This window comes from Oreochromis aureus, linkage group 7, assembly GCF_013358895.1.
Source record: "Oreochromis aureus strain Israel breed Guangdong linkage group 7, ZZ_aureus, whole genome shotgun sequence".
NCBI lineage: Eukaryota > Metazoa > Chordata > Actinopteri > Cichliformes > Cichlidae > Oreochromis > Oreochromis aureus.
The window spans coordinates 41,853,359-41,869,708 of NC_052948.1; the positions used below are offsets into that span (position 1 = coordinate 41,853,359).

General features: G+C 40.6%; 2 protein-coding genes across 4 annotated transcripts in view; one reads left to right on the forward strand and one right to left on the reverse strand.

Annotated features, from left to right (window-relative positions):
- Window positions 1–50: 50 nt before the first annotated feature.
- rbm18 (RNA binding motif protein 18) lies at window positions 51–15,670 on the forward strand. Of its 3 annotated transcripts, none has more exons than XR_005613630.1 (6): window positions 51–248; window positions 1,210–1,323; window positions 5,719–5,845; window positions 6,631–6,717; window positions 10,349–11,105; window positions 13,868–13,915. XR_005613630.1 is itself a non-coding variant. In XM_031758790.2 (6 exons), the coding sequence occupies exons 2-6, from the start codon at window positions 1,217–1,219 to the stop codon at window positions 14,046–14,048; spliced, it is 603 nt and encodes a 200-aa protein (XP_031614650.1). In that variant the 5' UTR covers window positions 56–248; window positions 1,210–1,216; the 3' UTR covers window positions 14,049–15,670. The 3 variants fall into 3 exon arrangements, 2 of the variants coding, with proteins under 2 accessions (XP_031614650.1, XP_031614651.1); XM_031758790.2 differs by having other exon boundaries at window positions 56–248; window positions 11,005–11,105; window positions 13,868–15,670; XM_031758791.2 differs by having other exon boundaries at window positions 57–248; window positions 6,631–6,711; window positions 11,005–11,105; window positions 13,868–15,670.
- morn5 (MORN repeat containing 5) overlaps window positions 4,362–16,350 on the reverse strand; it is a 38,375-nt gene continuing 26,386 nt past the window's right edge. Inside the window, exon 6 of the mRNA XM_031758794.2 lies at window positions 4,362–4,484. Coding sequence (XP_031614654.1) covers window positions 4,426–4,484 — 59 coding nt within the window. The 3' untranslated portion in view covers window positions 4,362–4,425. The remainder of the gene's footprint in view (window positions 4,485–16,350) is intronic.

Consider the following 16,350-nt stretch of genomic DNA (forward strand, 5'->3'; position numbering starts at 1 on the left):
GTAACCGAGTGCTCCCATAGGACTCTGCGCACACTCAAACAAACTACGTCATCACCCCGCGCCTTTGTTGTCAGACGGTAGCGAGGTATCGTCAGAGCTAGCTCGCCTAGTCTCTAATATAGAAGGAAAACAGTTTAGGAAATGATTAATTTGACGTTTTGACGCACCAGAATCATCCCGAAGTTGGGATCAGTGGTAAATCAATTCGAAGAATTCGCCAGCGAAGAGGAAGTTTGACAAACAACGAGGTAAACGGAAACTCACTTAGCTAACTGCTACAATCCTTTGCTCTTTTATAACGAAGTCACTGAGAGCTCATCTTCAAAACATATGCTACCACCTGCATAACCGAGTCTGGTTTAACTCTACCCGGGCTGATCTATCCGAAGACGTTCCGCAGTTAAGGAGTAAAATTCTACGGTTTGTTAAACTAGGATTAGCTGCTTAGCTTTTCCCAGATGTGGAGTCGGAGTTTTGCTTTTCAGATGTTTTCAGGAACTAGGTGTTTATTTGACAGTGCGAGGAAGTAACCCACACTACGTCGTTTCCTGATTCTGTTGCTGATTAAGTTAAAACCCCTGTTATGAAACATACATCGGCACAACCTTTGCGCACACATTGCACAAAACAGCTTTAAATTTTAATTTCAGGAAATGAACTGAGTTAGATGAGAAAATCCCCAAATTTCACTGTTTAATTGGACACTTTTCAGAGATTAGATCATTGGCGTGATAGTGGCTATATCGTAGAAAGCATGTTGATGATGAAACTGCCAAGCAGGAGGAAGAAAAAGGTTCGTGGATGTAGGGAAGGAGGACATGCAGAGGGTTGGTGTGACAGAGGAGGATGCTTGGGATAGTGTCAGATGAAGGAAGATGATCAACTGTGGGGTCCAATAAAGGGCAACTGAAAGGCAAAGTGTTGAGACACTTTATGATTTATGTGCAGTTAATGTGGAAGCTGTTTATCCGACGCTTTACTTTTTGACCTATCCTGGATTTTTCCTTCAATGAGGATATAATTAGCTGAATATCTGTATTTGGTTGAGCGTGCAGCTGTCCAATAGGTGTCCAGGTCTTCTCTGGTAAGTTTCCTTCATGTTCCAGAGATTTCCAGAGGCAAACGCGCAGCTGTTGAGTGTCTGAGCTCCAAGCGAATTCATACTCGTGATAATCAAAAACTCTGCCTTTTGCTTCTTTTATCCCACAGATTCCACATGTCATCGGCAGCAGAGACAGTGGAAAATGCCTCTATTATTTCAGAGAGCACGGCCCATGATGGAAACCGCTTGTGGATAGGAAACATTGATCCCAAAATCACAGAGTAAGTAAAAAAAGTCAGCTTCTGCTTTAACGCAAGCTCATATTTCCTGTTCATTGATCCACCAGATATCACTCTAGATCGTGTGAATTATCTACAACAGTTTAATCCCTTAGTAATGATTGTAGGGGTCTTAGCTCATAGTCAAAGAGCCACTGGGATTACAATAGAGCTGTGCCATTTTTAGGAGTTAAATGTAATGTTTTCAGCCTCAAATGTGCAAAAGCGCCACTTTAATGTGGAGCAACATTTAGTTATGGCTTTTAGTGTGTGATCTGTGGTCACTGTAATAGATGGTATGCATCTGAGGCATTGGTTTTTACCTTCTGACCCATAGAAAGGCAATGTATTGTGTGTCCGTGTATGATTGATTAACTGTGTGCGTAGAGTGTGTGTGTGTGTCACAAGCTGAGACTGACCAGACAGGGCTGGGTGTGTGAAAGAAAGGCAGTGAGGCGCGGAGACCTGCTCGGCTAAGGAGCAGCCATCATTCCTCAATCACCTGCCCTGTTTACTGTTTCTGTGTCAACCTGGAGCTCTGTGTGTGTGTGTGTGTGTGTGTGTGTGTGTGTGTGTGTGTGTGTGTGTGTGTGTGTACACAGTTGATGTTTGGGTGGCAGCTGGTAGAGGCTTTGACACCTAGAAGAGTCTTGACAGAGCATCACATGCACATCCTTTTTGTTCCTCCTTTTGTCCGGGGTTGTGTTTGCTGCTGAATGCTAAAGACATCCCTGCATATGTTGTGATGAAGAGGAGGCAGTTTTTTGGGGTGAGGGTTGTGTTTGTACGCCTGTGGGGGCTGCTGGAGAATGTACGGGCAGCAGCTCTGGCGGGCGTCTAGACAGGCGTTTCCTTCCCGTTTCCCTGCTCTGCTCTGCTTCTTCTTAAATGGCCCTCTACTTCTCAGTATGGAGGGAAAACAAGAGAAATGCTCAAGGCCCCCCGTTGCTGATTGGGAAGATTAATTAGCTCCGGGATAGCACGCAGTACTCCCTGTGTTTGTCTGGGTGAGCCAAACTCCCTGCAGAGGTGGAAAATAGACCTGAGATGCAAGGTGCTGATGCCACAAGGCAAAATGATTGAACTGAAACAAACTGTTTTCAGCATTTAAAATCAATACAACTTTAAACTGCCCCCAATCTTAATTTATATCATTTTATTACAAAAGATGAGATACGAGTAATTTATTCTGGGAGGGTGAAATTTTATTTCTTTAAGCTTTTTGTGTTTTTCCAAACACGCTTGGATCATTTGAAAATACAAAAGTGTGCAAAAGTCTTAAGCCCCACTTAATTTCTTTATATTTTGCTTCCAATGAGACACACTTTCTTTTTTTTAAGCAGTAGTTCTCCAGGCTTTCTGAAGGTCTTTGAATTCATTTATTTTTGTACGTTGCACCCATTTTCAGTCCAGTCCTTGTATCTGGCCGTCCTCAGAGGAATGTTTTTTGTTTGTTATGAATGAAAACTTGGTATTTTGATTTTGATCCACAATGCAACACCATCTGGAAAACATTTGAATAGCAGCGGCTTCCAAAAAACACTACCAATGCAGTGGAAGCATACCTGGATAGACAAAGACACAGTGGAACACTATCAGTCATGGACTGGCCTCCCCAGAGCCCAGACCTTAACAGTATTTAAGCAGTGTGGGATCATATTTGACAGAGAACAGAACAAAAGGTAGAAACATCCAAAGAAGAGCTTTGAATATCCTTCAGGAAGCCTGGAGAACTATTCCTAAAGAGTACTTGTAAAATTGTTGCATTTTTCAGTGCTGGCGTTTAGGTGAGATTTAGTTCTGTTTCAGGTTTTTAGTGCTGTTTTAGGTTGTTCAGGGTAAAATGTTACATGTAATTTGAATACAGTGAAAAGCAGCACTGTGATTTTGTGTGAAGTCCTGTGCGCAGTTCTGTTTGATTATAAGCTTCCCTGTTGAGAGAATTATGAAATTTTCCTACGAGTTCATCTCTTACAATGAAGAGGGAAGAATTTATTCCACACGTGATAATTAAATTGAACTTTTCTGCTTTTCATCCTGTTCATGTATCAACTGGGTTATGGGGAAACTATGATGATGTTTCCCTTTTAAATTTTCAGTAAAAATCCCACAGTTCCTGTCACAGTGCTAGTTATCAGTTGCACGCTCTTTTACTCTTTACAACTGCAGATAGCTGCATTGCCAAAAAGTCAAACCCTAGCTCCTCTCCAAATTCTTCCCTTCTGACCTGCACTTTTCTGGACCGAACCTTTTGCCTTATCTTTTTCTGGACTTGACTCACATCCCCCCGTCCCTTCCTTCCTCTCCTCTTGTTTCCCAACTCTTGTATCTGTCATACCTGGCTTCTCACCTCCTCTCTTCTTTTGCCTTGTGCTGCTCTTCCTACACCTTTCACCTTGCCATCAATATCCCCTCTCTGAACTTTAGTCTCCGTTTGCTCACCTTTCCCTCCCTTTCCTCCCTTTCCTCCCCCTTCTCCTCCCCTCTTCCTCTGGTGGGTTTTACAGCCCCCAGGAGGAGCTCTCCATTGTGGTTTAGCATCCAATAAGGTTCTTAGTGTGTAACCTCTGTTTAAAAATACACATATTCTCAAACGTCCAACTATATAGCTTTTTCAAAGGACATTGAGTGGATTACATTTTTTGTATGTGTTGCATAGTTCACTAGTGCACAGTTTTTGTTTACTGAAGTGTAAACAACAACTTAAGTGTAATCTAGGGCTAGATGAGCCACTGTCACATGGGGAGGCTTGCAGGGTGTTGTCTGGGAAAAGCAGAACCTGTCGTCGGTCTAAAGCCCCCCAGGGAGTCGTAGAAGACATTAGTACAACCTGTAGCTTAGAACCTCGCTTCACTCTGAGAATGCCACATCGAGTCCCGTGCACATACACTGCACACTTGCGCATTCACATTTTTCTGGTGACACACACACACACACACACACACACACACACACACACACACACACACACAAACCACTTGAGGATTAAAAATAACAGGCTCCTAAACAATAAAAGGCTGAAGCATTAATTTCTCTTTAACAGTTATACAAAACACCTGGGGTCACTCGGAGGCCTGGACAGTCACACAAGGCAATGGCACAGAATCAAGAACACAGGAGGGCATCTGTTGGACTCTTTTCTTCAAGCGTTTCAGTTTTTTCCGCTGTGACAGAAGACAAGAACATGTAAACAAAACAAAAATCAACGAATTGCTAAATACATTTGGCTTCAACTGTTTGTGCATGTGCACGCTCCTTGGGTTGACACAAAATATTAAAGTATACAAATGTGTAACTGTAACCTTTTTTTTTTCGGAAACTGCTGATTGAGTTGGTTTGCAAACAGTTACGGGTGTTGTCGTCTTTCATACAGTGAGGACTGCTAAAAGCCGTTTTCTTTGCCTTCACTCAGGAACATGAGGAGTTAATTCTGTGGTGGTTTCAGTGACTAATCAGCAGGGTGATGTGTTGTTTCTTGTTGAGGAGTTTTCACAGTGATTCAAACTTGTTCTTGGACCTCAAACAGTTACTATAAATGAGTCCATTGACACTCTTAAAAGAAGTCTGCAACAATTTTGCTAATTGATTTCACCATTTCAGTCATTTTTTGAGCCTGACTCACACAGTTGACCCCAGCATCTCAAATGTGTCAGCATATTGGAACTTAGGATGGACACTTTGTCGTATTTTCTTCTTAACGAAATGGAAAAGCACGTCCTGCTCAGTTTGTGTTGAAAACAATCAATCAGCCCCGGGGTATTTACAGTAGTGTAGCAGCGAATCTAGTCTCCAAGTGACCCTGAACTCATTGCTCTTTTCTGTACTGTCAAAAGAAATGTTTTTTTCCCATGGCTGCAAATTGCTGGTTACATGCGCGCACGCACACACACACACACACACACACACACACACACCTACAATCTCACAAACACTGCATAGCTCTTCAGTGACCACATATGTATGCTCATTTGTAGTCTTAACATCCCCCAGCAGCGCCGCGCAGTCAGTGGAGGTTGTTTGTGCAGATCTCTGTGCTCAGGGGGGATTTTAAGCTTCCTCTGTTTTATTCCCTCATTGTCCTGCTACTGTATCCTCAGCATTGTCTCAGTAAGAGATTTACTGTCACCGACCTGCCACACCAGCTGGCCTGCTGCTAAAAAGGTGTCAGGGAGAGAAAGCTGTCATTCTCATTAGCCCCAATTGACAGATTTACGGGGGCCAAATACAGCATGGAGTGAGACCCTTTTGCAAAATATCAAAGTCATTTTGTCTTCTTATTTCCTATTTTCTGTCTTTATGGAGCATTTTTTTCTGACACTGTCTCTCTCTCTCGCTCTCTCTCTCAATCTCTCTCTCTTTATATATCCTCCCCCCCCCTCTCTCTCACTCTCTCGACAGGTATCACCTGGTCAAGTTGTTAGAGAAGTTTGGCAAAGTGAAACAGTTTGACTTCCTGTTTCACAAGTCTGGGCCTTTGGAGGGACAGCCACGAGGCTACTGCTTTGTCAACTTTAGCACTCGGGAGGTATGTGCAACATGTTTATCTGCATATAAATCTCAGTTGTGTTAAAGGTTTTTTTTTTATACACTAGTACTTAAACTCAGATGCATGAAATACCAGATTTATTATTTCGAAAACTAAATCCTCAGTTGGCAGGAGTAAAACTTAATCATTTCATTAATATAGGAAAAATATTTGAACTTAAAGATCTGATGAGAAACAGTTTTCATCCACTATGAGTTGGATGTTTTATGAAAACGAAGTCCCAAACTGAGTGTAAAAATGTTCCCTAGATTCAAACTTCATGAGTCAACCTGAAGCAGTGTGCGTGTGTGTCCTGTTGAAGTGGGCTTTATAGGGAGCAGGTTTAGCTTCGCAGGTTGTTTTGGAGCGTGCTGTGGGATTGAGATAAGCATCTAGTTTCACAGCTAGTGTCTATCAGTGGGATATGAAGCCCTCCCAAAAGGATTATACAGAGGAAGTGTGTGTTTATCTTTCACACTCACACACACTTACATGTAGACACGCTTGGATAAAGAACTGCATTAATATAATTTAGCAGCAAAGCCACTTGCACATTTGATTAGACAAAACTGTATTTATTCACACTGCCTCTCATACACACAGACACACACACACTCAGACACCTCAGTTATGGCCTTCTGCTGTTATGAGGACTAATGATTTAATCACTCGGATGCAATCATCAAAGCTGATTTTTAATCACGACTTAAAAGCCGCCCCTCTGTCTTTCTCTCTTTTCCTCTTCCTTGTTTTCTCTCTGTGTGTGTTTCTGTGACTACATGCAGGAGGCTGAGAGGGCTATCCAGTGTTTAAATGGGAAGCTAGCTTTGTCCAAGAAGTTGGTTGTGCGCTGGGCACACGCACAGGTGAGGGTAAGTATCACGCTCACTCCCAGCATACAATACTGCTCTGAATGTGGCTGAAATCTTGGGTTTAATCTGTAGATATACAGACTAAATATAAATATTAGATCTGTGGTTTAGAAAAATGTTAGGCTCTCTAATGACCAAAGGGTTTGGAGAAATCACCAAAATATCTTAAGATGAGGGACATTTGTGAAGGCAGAGGTCAATCTGGCTTAGGTTGAAAGATAAAAATGATCCGCCAGTAGTGGTTTTAATTTTAGTGTTTTTGCTGTCGGAGCCAGTTTACAGAGAGCACAGGGATCCCAGCACAACCAGCATGCCTGTCTTTTAACAATAGAAAGCCTACTGGCGAAGGGCGAAAGGATATCCTGTATAGAGACGAATCACGCCCTACACACACACATACACACAAACACATGGTAGAAGGGGGTCAAGGTCAACGCTGCCGCCTTTAAGAGAACACGCTGTGAGATAAATCTGCTCAGATTTACCTAATAACAGTTCAATCAACCGTTCCAAGCAAAAGTAGTAGCTGTTTTTATTTATGCTTCTACAAGTGTTAATTTAAAAAAAAAATTCCACTAAAACTGACTTTTAACCACTTAAGTAATAATCTCCCAGCATCTTTGCCACTCGCCTTAGCTCACATGCACTCTGAGTTCTTCCCTTTTTTAAGGTGCGGTACTCTGAAATCAAACATTTCCTTGCATAACTATTGTCCAGTTATGCAAGTCAGTTATGCAGCTTGCATAACTGCTGCATGTAAAAACACTTCCATGCAAGAAGCGTCTCTAGCGTAGGTTATACTAACAGGAGAGCACGGTTAATCTCGTGAATAATTTAGCATACTGTAATGACTGAATATAACCAGGTGAACAGGGTCTGGTTCTTTACTCCTTTTCTATCGTCTTTTTTTTAATAATTAGCAGGAAGTGTAGGCTAATATAAATACTTATCTAACTTAATATTTGTTTTATTCTTTTAAAGCTTAAAATGACATATTTACAGTATTTTTCAGGGTCAAGTTGGGGTCATCTTAGATTCGACAGGCCCCAGACTGTAGCGTCAGGTTTGTTAATGTGAGGATTTATATGAATAAACAGGTTTTTGACTCTTTCCCGCTTTGCCCGTCTCTGGAAATGCATGGAAGGCATACAGTAAATGCTGGTTCCTCTCAGTAAATACCATTTTGTGAACATCAGCTGAGGCAGTTAAAACACAGTCTTGGAGAATATATATCTCGCTGTCCTCTCTGCCTCATACGAGACTAACAGAGTCAGAGAAAGTGCACGTTTTTTTTAGGAATTAGTATTTTTAATTATAATTAAATTGTCAGTGGGTTCTAGACTGGGCGTGACCTCGGCTTCCAGCACATGTTGTTGGTATTCTTAAGCTTTGTTCTGCTAAAGTAAGCTAGACACGCGCAACCCCATTCTTCCACCTTGCTGCAGTGTGTTGATGGACAGTCGTGATCATGTGACCCTGCAAACTGTCCAGCTAGGCTTGATTGCTATAATTAAAGTTTCACAACAGGGAGTATCTCCGCCTAGCCTGCAGACATGGATTTGCCTCCCTCCTGGCAGAAATGAATTCACACATCATATTATCGTACCCTTTGTGAAAATAAATTAATATTTCAACCACAGTCATCTTCACATTGTTCATCAATCTGTCCCCCTTCAGAACCTACCTCCACCACATTTTCTTATTGTGAGTTTTAGGTGAGGAAAAGATTAGAGGTTTAAGCATGACCTACGCTGAATGTTCCAAAAAAAGACAGCTCCGCAACGCTCAACATCACCCATCACCTCAGGAGCTTTTTCCTAAGAGCTGTCTCATCATTAAACCTGCGTCTAAAGCATGCAATATGTGCGCTTTTCCCCATTCTTAACCTTTGTTTGATGCATGATTTCAAGGGTTATGTTTCTTATTAGCTACAGAGATTACAATATGGGGTCAATTGCAGATCACAACCAATTCCAGTGAAGCCGCTATGCTGATATTTCAAGTGGACTAGTCTGTGAATTGCGAGTCACTAATTTTTGCAGTCTCGTCTTTATGAGCAATCTTCCACTGATGGAGCCAGCTCAGGTCAAATTAAAAATGAATTATATTTTTGCCAGCCTGTCCTCATTGAGCCCAACCCAGGAGTGATGTGCTGGGAGAAGTGAGTCAGAGACAGGCGGTGTTGAAGTTATCCAGTCGTCCAGGCTTACATCTTGACTTTATTTAAAGCTTTGAAATGGAGGGAATTACTCTGATGATCATTTATTTAAGGATGTCCACAATCCTCAGATTTCCAAACCTGCTAATGAAACTGTTAAAGATGGCGTATTTTATACCCATACTTGTATAAGTAAGCTATCTATGATGCATGCCACCTTTGGAAATGAAATGATTTGTGTGGCTAAAAGGGTGCAGTGCTAATTTATCAGCTTATCCTAGTGAGCTTAGCAAGTGCAACACACAAACACACTTATCAGTGTATGCTTGTGTCAGGGCGCCTGCCGGTGATCGTGACCCTACCTCTAACTGAGTTACCCAGTTGGATGAGTAAAAGAAAATACCCTCACTCGGAGTTGATCTGAGGGTAAACTATCATTTTTTTTAATACCAGATATGTAAGTTTGCTTTTTAATGCTGCAAAGTGGAGCATTTTAGCATGGGAGTCTTTGGGGTCTCGTTCCTTTTTTGAGCCAACCTCAAGTGGCCACGAGAGGAACTGCGGTTTCGTACACTTCTTCTTGGCTTTATTTGTTTGTACTCCGTGTTGTGTAATATGCTTTTAATTTTAAAATATCAAGTTGTTTTAAAAGTAATCTATTACATTAAAGCATCATGTATGCATTAGTTACTCGTTTGAGTTTGTTTGCTTTACCAGAAGCAATAAACGGTTTTCATTTAGTTTGTGTATGTTGATTATTCATCCTGAGCGTGTGAAGTCTTCTTAGTATATTGAGTTTACTTCATGATATTTCCAGCACCTCCTCAACTATATTACCACCCGGTTGGGTGAACTTGTTACTTGTTACAATGTAAAAGTTATTGGTGTCATATTGTAAGGTGATACATCCAACACTGAATGAATGTACAAAACAAAAGTTTAACTAAATTGGCTATGCATTTCTCACTTGTCAGCCAATTATAGTGCAGTAATTTAGATATATAAATTTATTAACCTAATTTAAAATGCTATCTCCTAAAAAACATAAATTTAACAACTCAAATGTAGCTTTATTTGCAGGTTGTGAAGTGTTTTCAGATTCGGTATGCTCTTATTGGCTGCATTCAGATCTCTATGCATTCCAGCCACATGCTTTTAGGAATAGGTGGAAGGGAAGGGTCCTGGCTGGTTGCATGGTCATTGTTTTTACTCTTATTCTTGGCTATACATGTTGTTTATTTCATGGGACTGTATGTAGGAATGTGTGTGTGTGTGTTCTCTGCTGCATTTATGTAACTTCATGTAATGTCATGTGAGTCTGTCTCGCTTCTACCAGCTGAACTTTGCCAGATGGTTTCCAAACATACTGCACTCGGAAACTGCCGCGCCAAGCACTGGAGCTTTTCATTACCCATCATGTGACTGTTACTTTGTTCAGTTTTTCTTTTTTCTTTCTTTTTTTTTTCTCCACAGGTTTCAGTTTTGGCTGTTGGAGATGTTTGGAAGGTGGTTTTGAAAGGAATGAGTGCACGCGTTGGTTGTTGCTCATCAGCTGGTCCCCCTTTTATCCTCGATCATCCCTTAGGGTGTGATTACAAGCCGGACGTGCTTGCTTGCTGCTTGGTTACTGTCTGTTTGACCGGAAACAAACAAGATCAATACTGTAGTTTAGTAATGTTCATATTTGTGGGAGAAAACTGGAGCTGACTTCAGAGGCCTGCTGTTAGTATTTATTAGGAGGCCTGTTGTTTTCTAAATATCTGCCTTATTTTATTTGGTTCAAACTTAGACCTAAAATGTATCTCAGAGGTGAAATGCTGTTAAACTGATATTAATGATTAGAAATTGTTTGTCTTTTTAGAAAGATAAAGTTTGATTGATGTGTAATGTGAGCTGTAATCTGTATCACAGTCCAGGATGAGTGCTGGATGTGTATAGGACATATTCAGCGTCTTCCACTGACTGTCTACTTCCTTGTATCTCGTGTATCTTCTGCCATTACTTGCTCTACTTGTTATTTTATTCCTTCTGTTTATCTCTTTCCATCTGTCTGTCCATACACGTTTCCATCATTGTTTGTGTGGGTCTTTTTTTGTTTGTTTGTTTTTGCCCATGTATGTTGTTTACAGAGGTTTGAAGGTTTCCGTAATGACAAGACGATGCCTCCCAGCCTGGAACCGTCGTGCAGCGGTTCAACAGAGGATGGATCCATAACAACCAACCACCTCAGGTTGGCATCAACTGCAGACACACACGCACACATTTACGATTTCTGCTGTTGTATCAGGTTTTGTTTTCCTGTGAGTGTGTTGAGCTGAAGCCCTGAACTTTGGTATTTGAATGGAGTTTAATTGGTGTCTAATCTGTTGGCATCCAATGCAAAGATGAGCCAGTGGGCATCAAATTGCCTTCTTCTTTCTCTACCTGTCAGTCTTGCTTAAACCTAAGAAAGAATTTCTAGCAGTGAGAATGCTGCTGAAGTTTACCGTCTCCTACTACAAGAGAGAGCTCCAACTACTAAAACCTGAGCCTCATAAAATTTGTCTTCAAAATACAGACATCTAAAGATACTGGTCTGTGATTGAATTGGATTAAGTTGGCATGTACTCATGCAGTCTTTATTTGACTAAATGTGATTAATCGGTGAAGATCGCTAATCTGGTGCTATCTCCTTCAATGTAAATTCACTTTAACTGCTTACATTCAGAGTCTAGCGAAAAACTCATAGATCTGAAACAGAAATTCAGATATTTCTGTTTATCTATTAACTTTTATATAGGATTGTAACCAGTTGGCAACCAGATGAGTCGTGTCCCCAACTGCAAAGAGACCAATTGCAGACGAGTTGCAACTGACACCGGTGTGATGGCAACGTTATAAATTAAACAGCAGTTATTTGCAAACCTTCTCCAATCTGTCTGAGAGTGACTGCAGTCAGTCCGAATCAGACTGCGATTGTTTGGAGGCTGGTTGCCTTCCACCAGGTGACCTGTGCAGTGATCGAAAGTGGGCACACATAGGTTAGGGTGTTGAATGCTTAAGCTCTGGGTGGCCAGTTGGTTGTTATAACTACTTGCAGGGGGGTCTACTGAATGGGGAAAAAAAGGTAACTGCAATCAAAAATAAACACTTTATTTTTTCCATTCATTCTTTTCCACTCATCCAACTTTGTGGGGGCTGGAGAAACCCATGAAGCTTTTCACCCACCCTGGGAGTGTGACCTTTTGTTACATCCATGATCATGTCTATCTTCTGACATACTGTAACCTTACTTAACCAAGCCAGCACAAATACATGAAAAATAGGAGTTTCAGACATATTTTGGTTCTTGGACCTCATACGGGCCTAATGTTATCCCAAGAGCTGTTCTCTTTCTTTTAGTGTAAAGAAGTCCAAGTACCTTCTGAAAACATTCACATTTAATGAAAGATCCATTTTAAAAACAGTCTGAGATGTCTTAAGAAGAAAGAAAGAGCTATTTCAACAATGTTCCTCAGTTTTTCCACATTCAGTTGGTCTGCTGTAATTATACTCGCATTACAATTTTACAGATCAAAGTGGATCTTAAAAAAAGGCACAAAACTCACATGTGGAGTAGCTTGGAACTAAACAACAATAGTATTTTGCTCATTTATGATTGAAACGAAATCTAGAAAAAAGTTTAGCTATCCTCACAGCTCCACCTCTCCAGGAAGAGCAGTGCAGTTTGTTAAAGAAAAGGAGTTATTATTAGCTCCTCAGCCATTCTGATACTTTGCAAAGCTGTCCAGCAGGCTGGATTTGACCCTTTGCCAGGATGCATGTCTGACACCTCTGCTATAAAACATTCTTCACGGTACTCAACTGTGGTGCTGAAATTATTGAAAGACCACATTGGCTCCAAAGACATCAATGGAAGTGTTGAAATTCTGTCCGACTCCAAAGTATTCCATTATAGCAGCCCCATTTGCAGCCCTTATTCCCGTATACACACTTGCAGGTCAACCAATTAAATAAATAAAGCGCTGTTAAGTCACTCTGTGGCGTTTTCGCGTCCTACTGAGGTACTCCAGCCTAGATTCACAGCATATATTTTATGCAGGCTCCTCGGTGAGTATGCATCCCACTGGCAACCAAAAAAAGGCAACTCTTGGACTTTAACTTGAACTATGATATTTTCCTTTACTTTTTTTGGGCCTTTTTAGCCTTTATTTTGATAGGATGTTGAAGAGAAGACACTCAGCAATTGGCCTCACGGTGGATTCACCTCACCATTGTGAGCTAAAGCAGTGCGCTGATCAATGGTCTTTTCCTTAACATAAAAAATAGTTTTAGGGGGATTAATAATGCATTTGCAGCATATTTAAAATAAGACAAATGGAGTGTAAAAACGGTCAAATGTCAAATTAGGTTCCCCGGAGTGAGCAGACTCACTGAGCAGAGTGTTTTTTACCCTTTAAATGTGGAAGCTGTTAATTTTGTGTAAATATGTGACAAGTCGTGGTTGGAAAAAAAAAGAAGGCATTTCATGTTGGTGTGCAGGAACCTCTCAGGTATCTGCTGCAAACCTGAAAGTAACTCTCTCCACACAGCACAAGAGAGGAAATATACACTATAGCCCTCTTTTTTCCCTGATGGCCCCTCTATTGTTTTCCTCTCCAGTTTTTCTTTTTTTTTTTTTAGCTACTTCTCGCACATACTCATTCCCTCATTTCCCCACCGCCTCCCCACAAGCACTGCAATTTTTTCCCACAATCTTATCTCCTCTGCTTCTCCAAATTCTGTTTCACCATTTAAATAAAAGTAGTCCTCTGTTTCACTGTGTTCATTCTTCTGTATTTTTTTTTAAACCTGTCCACCCCCTCTCTCACTAAGACTGCTATTACCTCCTCTTTCTGTCCCCCACAGTCTGTCCATCAGTCCTATTTGTCCCTCACCCTCAGTATCAACACTAGTATTTCCCCCCCAGCCTCGCTGCTAACACCTCCTCTCATTTTTTCCTTCTTCCTCCAGCACGAGTGCTAAGATCCGCGCCATCGAAGCCAAGCTCCAGATGATGGAGGAGAATCCAGACGATAGCTACTCAGGCCCGTCTGCCTACGTTTACAACAAGCCGCCGGAGAGGAAACGCTGGGAGCCCTACTCTAAATCACATCACAGCAACCAGAGCAGGCCCCGCAAGTTCAGGAGATGACCCATCCTCCCACTTATTCTATCCCCAGCCACCCACACCTTCCCCTCCAATCCCCAAGCCAGCGTCTACACCTCAGCCCCCACCTCCACACAAACAGTTTCCACACTCAGTACTTTCGACTGTCCAATGTGGGGAAAATAAAAGCTCTCGAAGGTGAACCCTGACTGTTAAGGAGTAACCACAGCCATCATGGACGGGCACCCAAAGTGGGGTTTGTGTTTTTTTGAGTTATTTCAGGTCTCAGAATCATCGGTCATTATTTAGCCGGACATGTGACCTAAACCTGGCTGCCGTGCAGGTTGGGCCCCTCGTCGGCCTGCCTCGTCACGATTTGCAGCAATTGAACACAGTTGAAAGTGTTAAACGGTGTAAATGCTGCTTCTCGTTTTGTTTTGAACACATCTTCTAACTTCCAGATCACATTATTTAATTAAGGGATATGTTTCTTTTGGAGGGAGGGTCGGGCTTCGGTTTGACCTAATTGGTTACTATTAATGGAGTGTAAAAATAATAAGCCACAAGCCGCTCAGCGACTCTCACTGCGAGTTTCAGTGTTTTAGTGTGTGTGTGCGTGTGTGTGCGTGTGTGTGCGGGCGCGCTTGATTTCTCCCCCCTCTGTTCTTTTTTTAAAAAATTTGTTTTGTTTTTTGTTTCTTTTCTTGGATCTAATTTTATACGACTGTTTTTGATGACTTTTGCGTAGCATTTAGATCCATCCCTGGTCGCATTCTTGTTTTATAAAATTCTCAATTAAAGGTAAATAATCACCTCGCTCCTGTGTTTTTCATGTTGAAGGTGTTCTTTGTTGCCATTAAAATATTTTGTTTCTATTGCCCAAAAACTCCCTCTCTTCACCACATGTAACCCTTTCGTTTTGGGGTTTTTTGTTTGTTTGTTTTGTTTTTTTGTGGAAAATCAGCCATCATGGATCAAATCATTTATTTAAGTACCAGAAAGAGCATTTATGTAACAACATTATCTACAATAATCATATAGTCTTAGCTATTGTAGCCTATTGAGGCTCACTTTTCCCACTCTGATATGATGAATATTAAGTAGTTTACTATTTTTGTGCAGTTCCTGTAAATACTTGCAATACTTTGTAGGCCTTTTTGTAAGACTGATTAATGTGGACACATTTTCTTTATTATAAACTGCGGGGTTTTTTTCATTAGCTGTCATATTGGACATTTTTTTATTGCAGTTTGAGACTCTTATGATTTATTTATTTTTTAATAAAGAAAAAAAAGAGACGAAATCCTGATGAGACTGTAAACTGGATTTAATTGGCTGATGGATGAATTTGCCGGCCAAATGGCCTATTCTGTGTTTTTGTGAGATTACCAAGTAGGAACTGTTGGTCTACAGCTCGCAGCGGGCTAATTATTGGAGAAGACGGAAGAGCACAATTTCGTGCAGACCGATGGACCAAATCCTACCTCTTGACATCACTCAGCTCTTCGTGGGATTTGTTTGTTGCTGTAAAATCATTCATGCGGCTGCAGAACATTTGTGAAATCCATTACAGCATTTTTTTATTCTATTTTTATTTTATTTTATTTATTTATTTTATTTTCCTTGCCTGTAATTATCTGTTTTCAATAAAAGGCCCACTGGATAAATATATCCTTTTTAGTTCATGGATACACATTCGGGTGTATTTTTTTTTTTCCTTTTTTTAAAAGCTTGGATCATTTTGATGGAATAATTCCTGAAGTGTAGATTTACAGATAATCGTGGATCCGCTGTGGAAAGCGGGATGATTGACATATCGATCTAAACTATTGTGGGCTCAAACATATCCTGTAATTATAAAGCTCAGCCTTTTGTTTAATGGCTCCCTGAGTTTCTGTCAGCGTTTAGATTCAGTTACATCAGCTCCTATAGTTTATTTATTTATGCATATGTCTTTATACTATGTTAAGGAGTTACATTAAAAACAAACAAACACATTAATCTGTGGATTTAAACGTAGCCCCAGCTGTGAATGAAAGATCTGTAAATCGTGAATATTTGCCCCACTAATATATGTTAAATATACACCTTTTACCTTATTACTTACACATCGAATTTATTCTTATTTTTTAATGTAGGAATTTTAACTTCAACCAGTTTTATTTTATAAATACATGATGCCTTAAATCGCAATATTTATGTTCTTTAAATAAGTGCAAGCATAGCGACAAGTGGCATAAAATTATCCAAAATATTAACTGATGATTCAAAATATAGAATTATGGAGTTGAACTAAATTCAGTCTCAAAATTGTGTTCTGTGTTTTTAATAATGACTATTTTTTCTT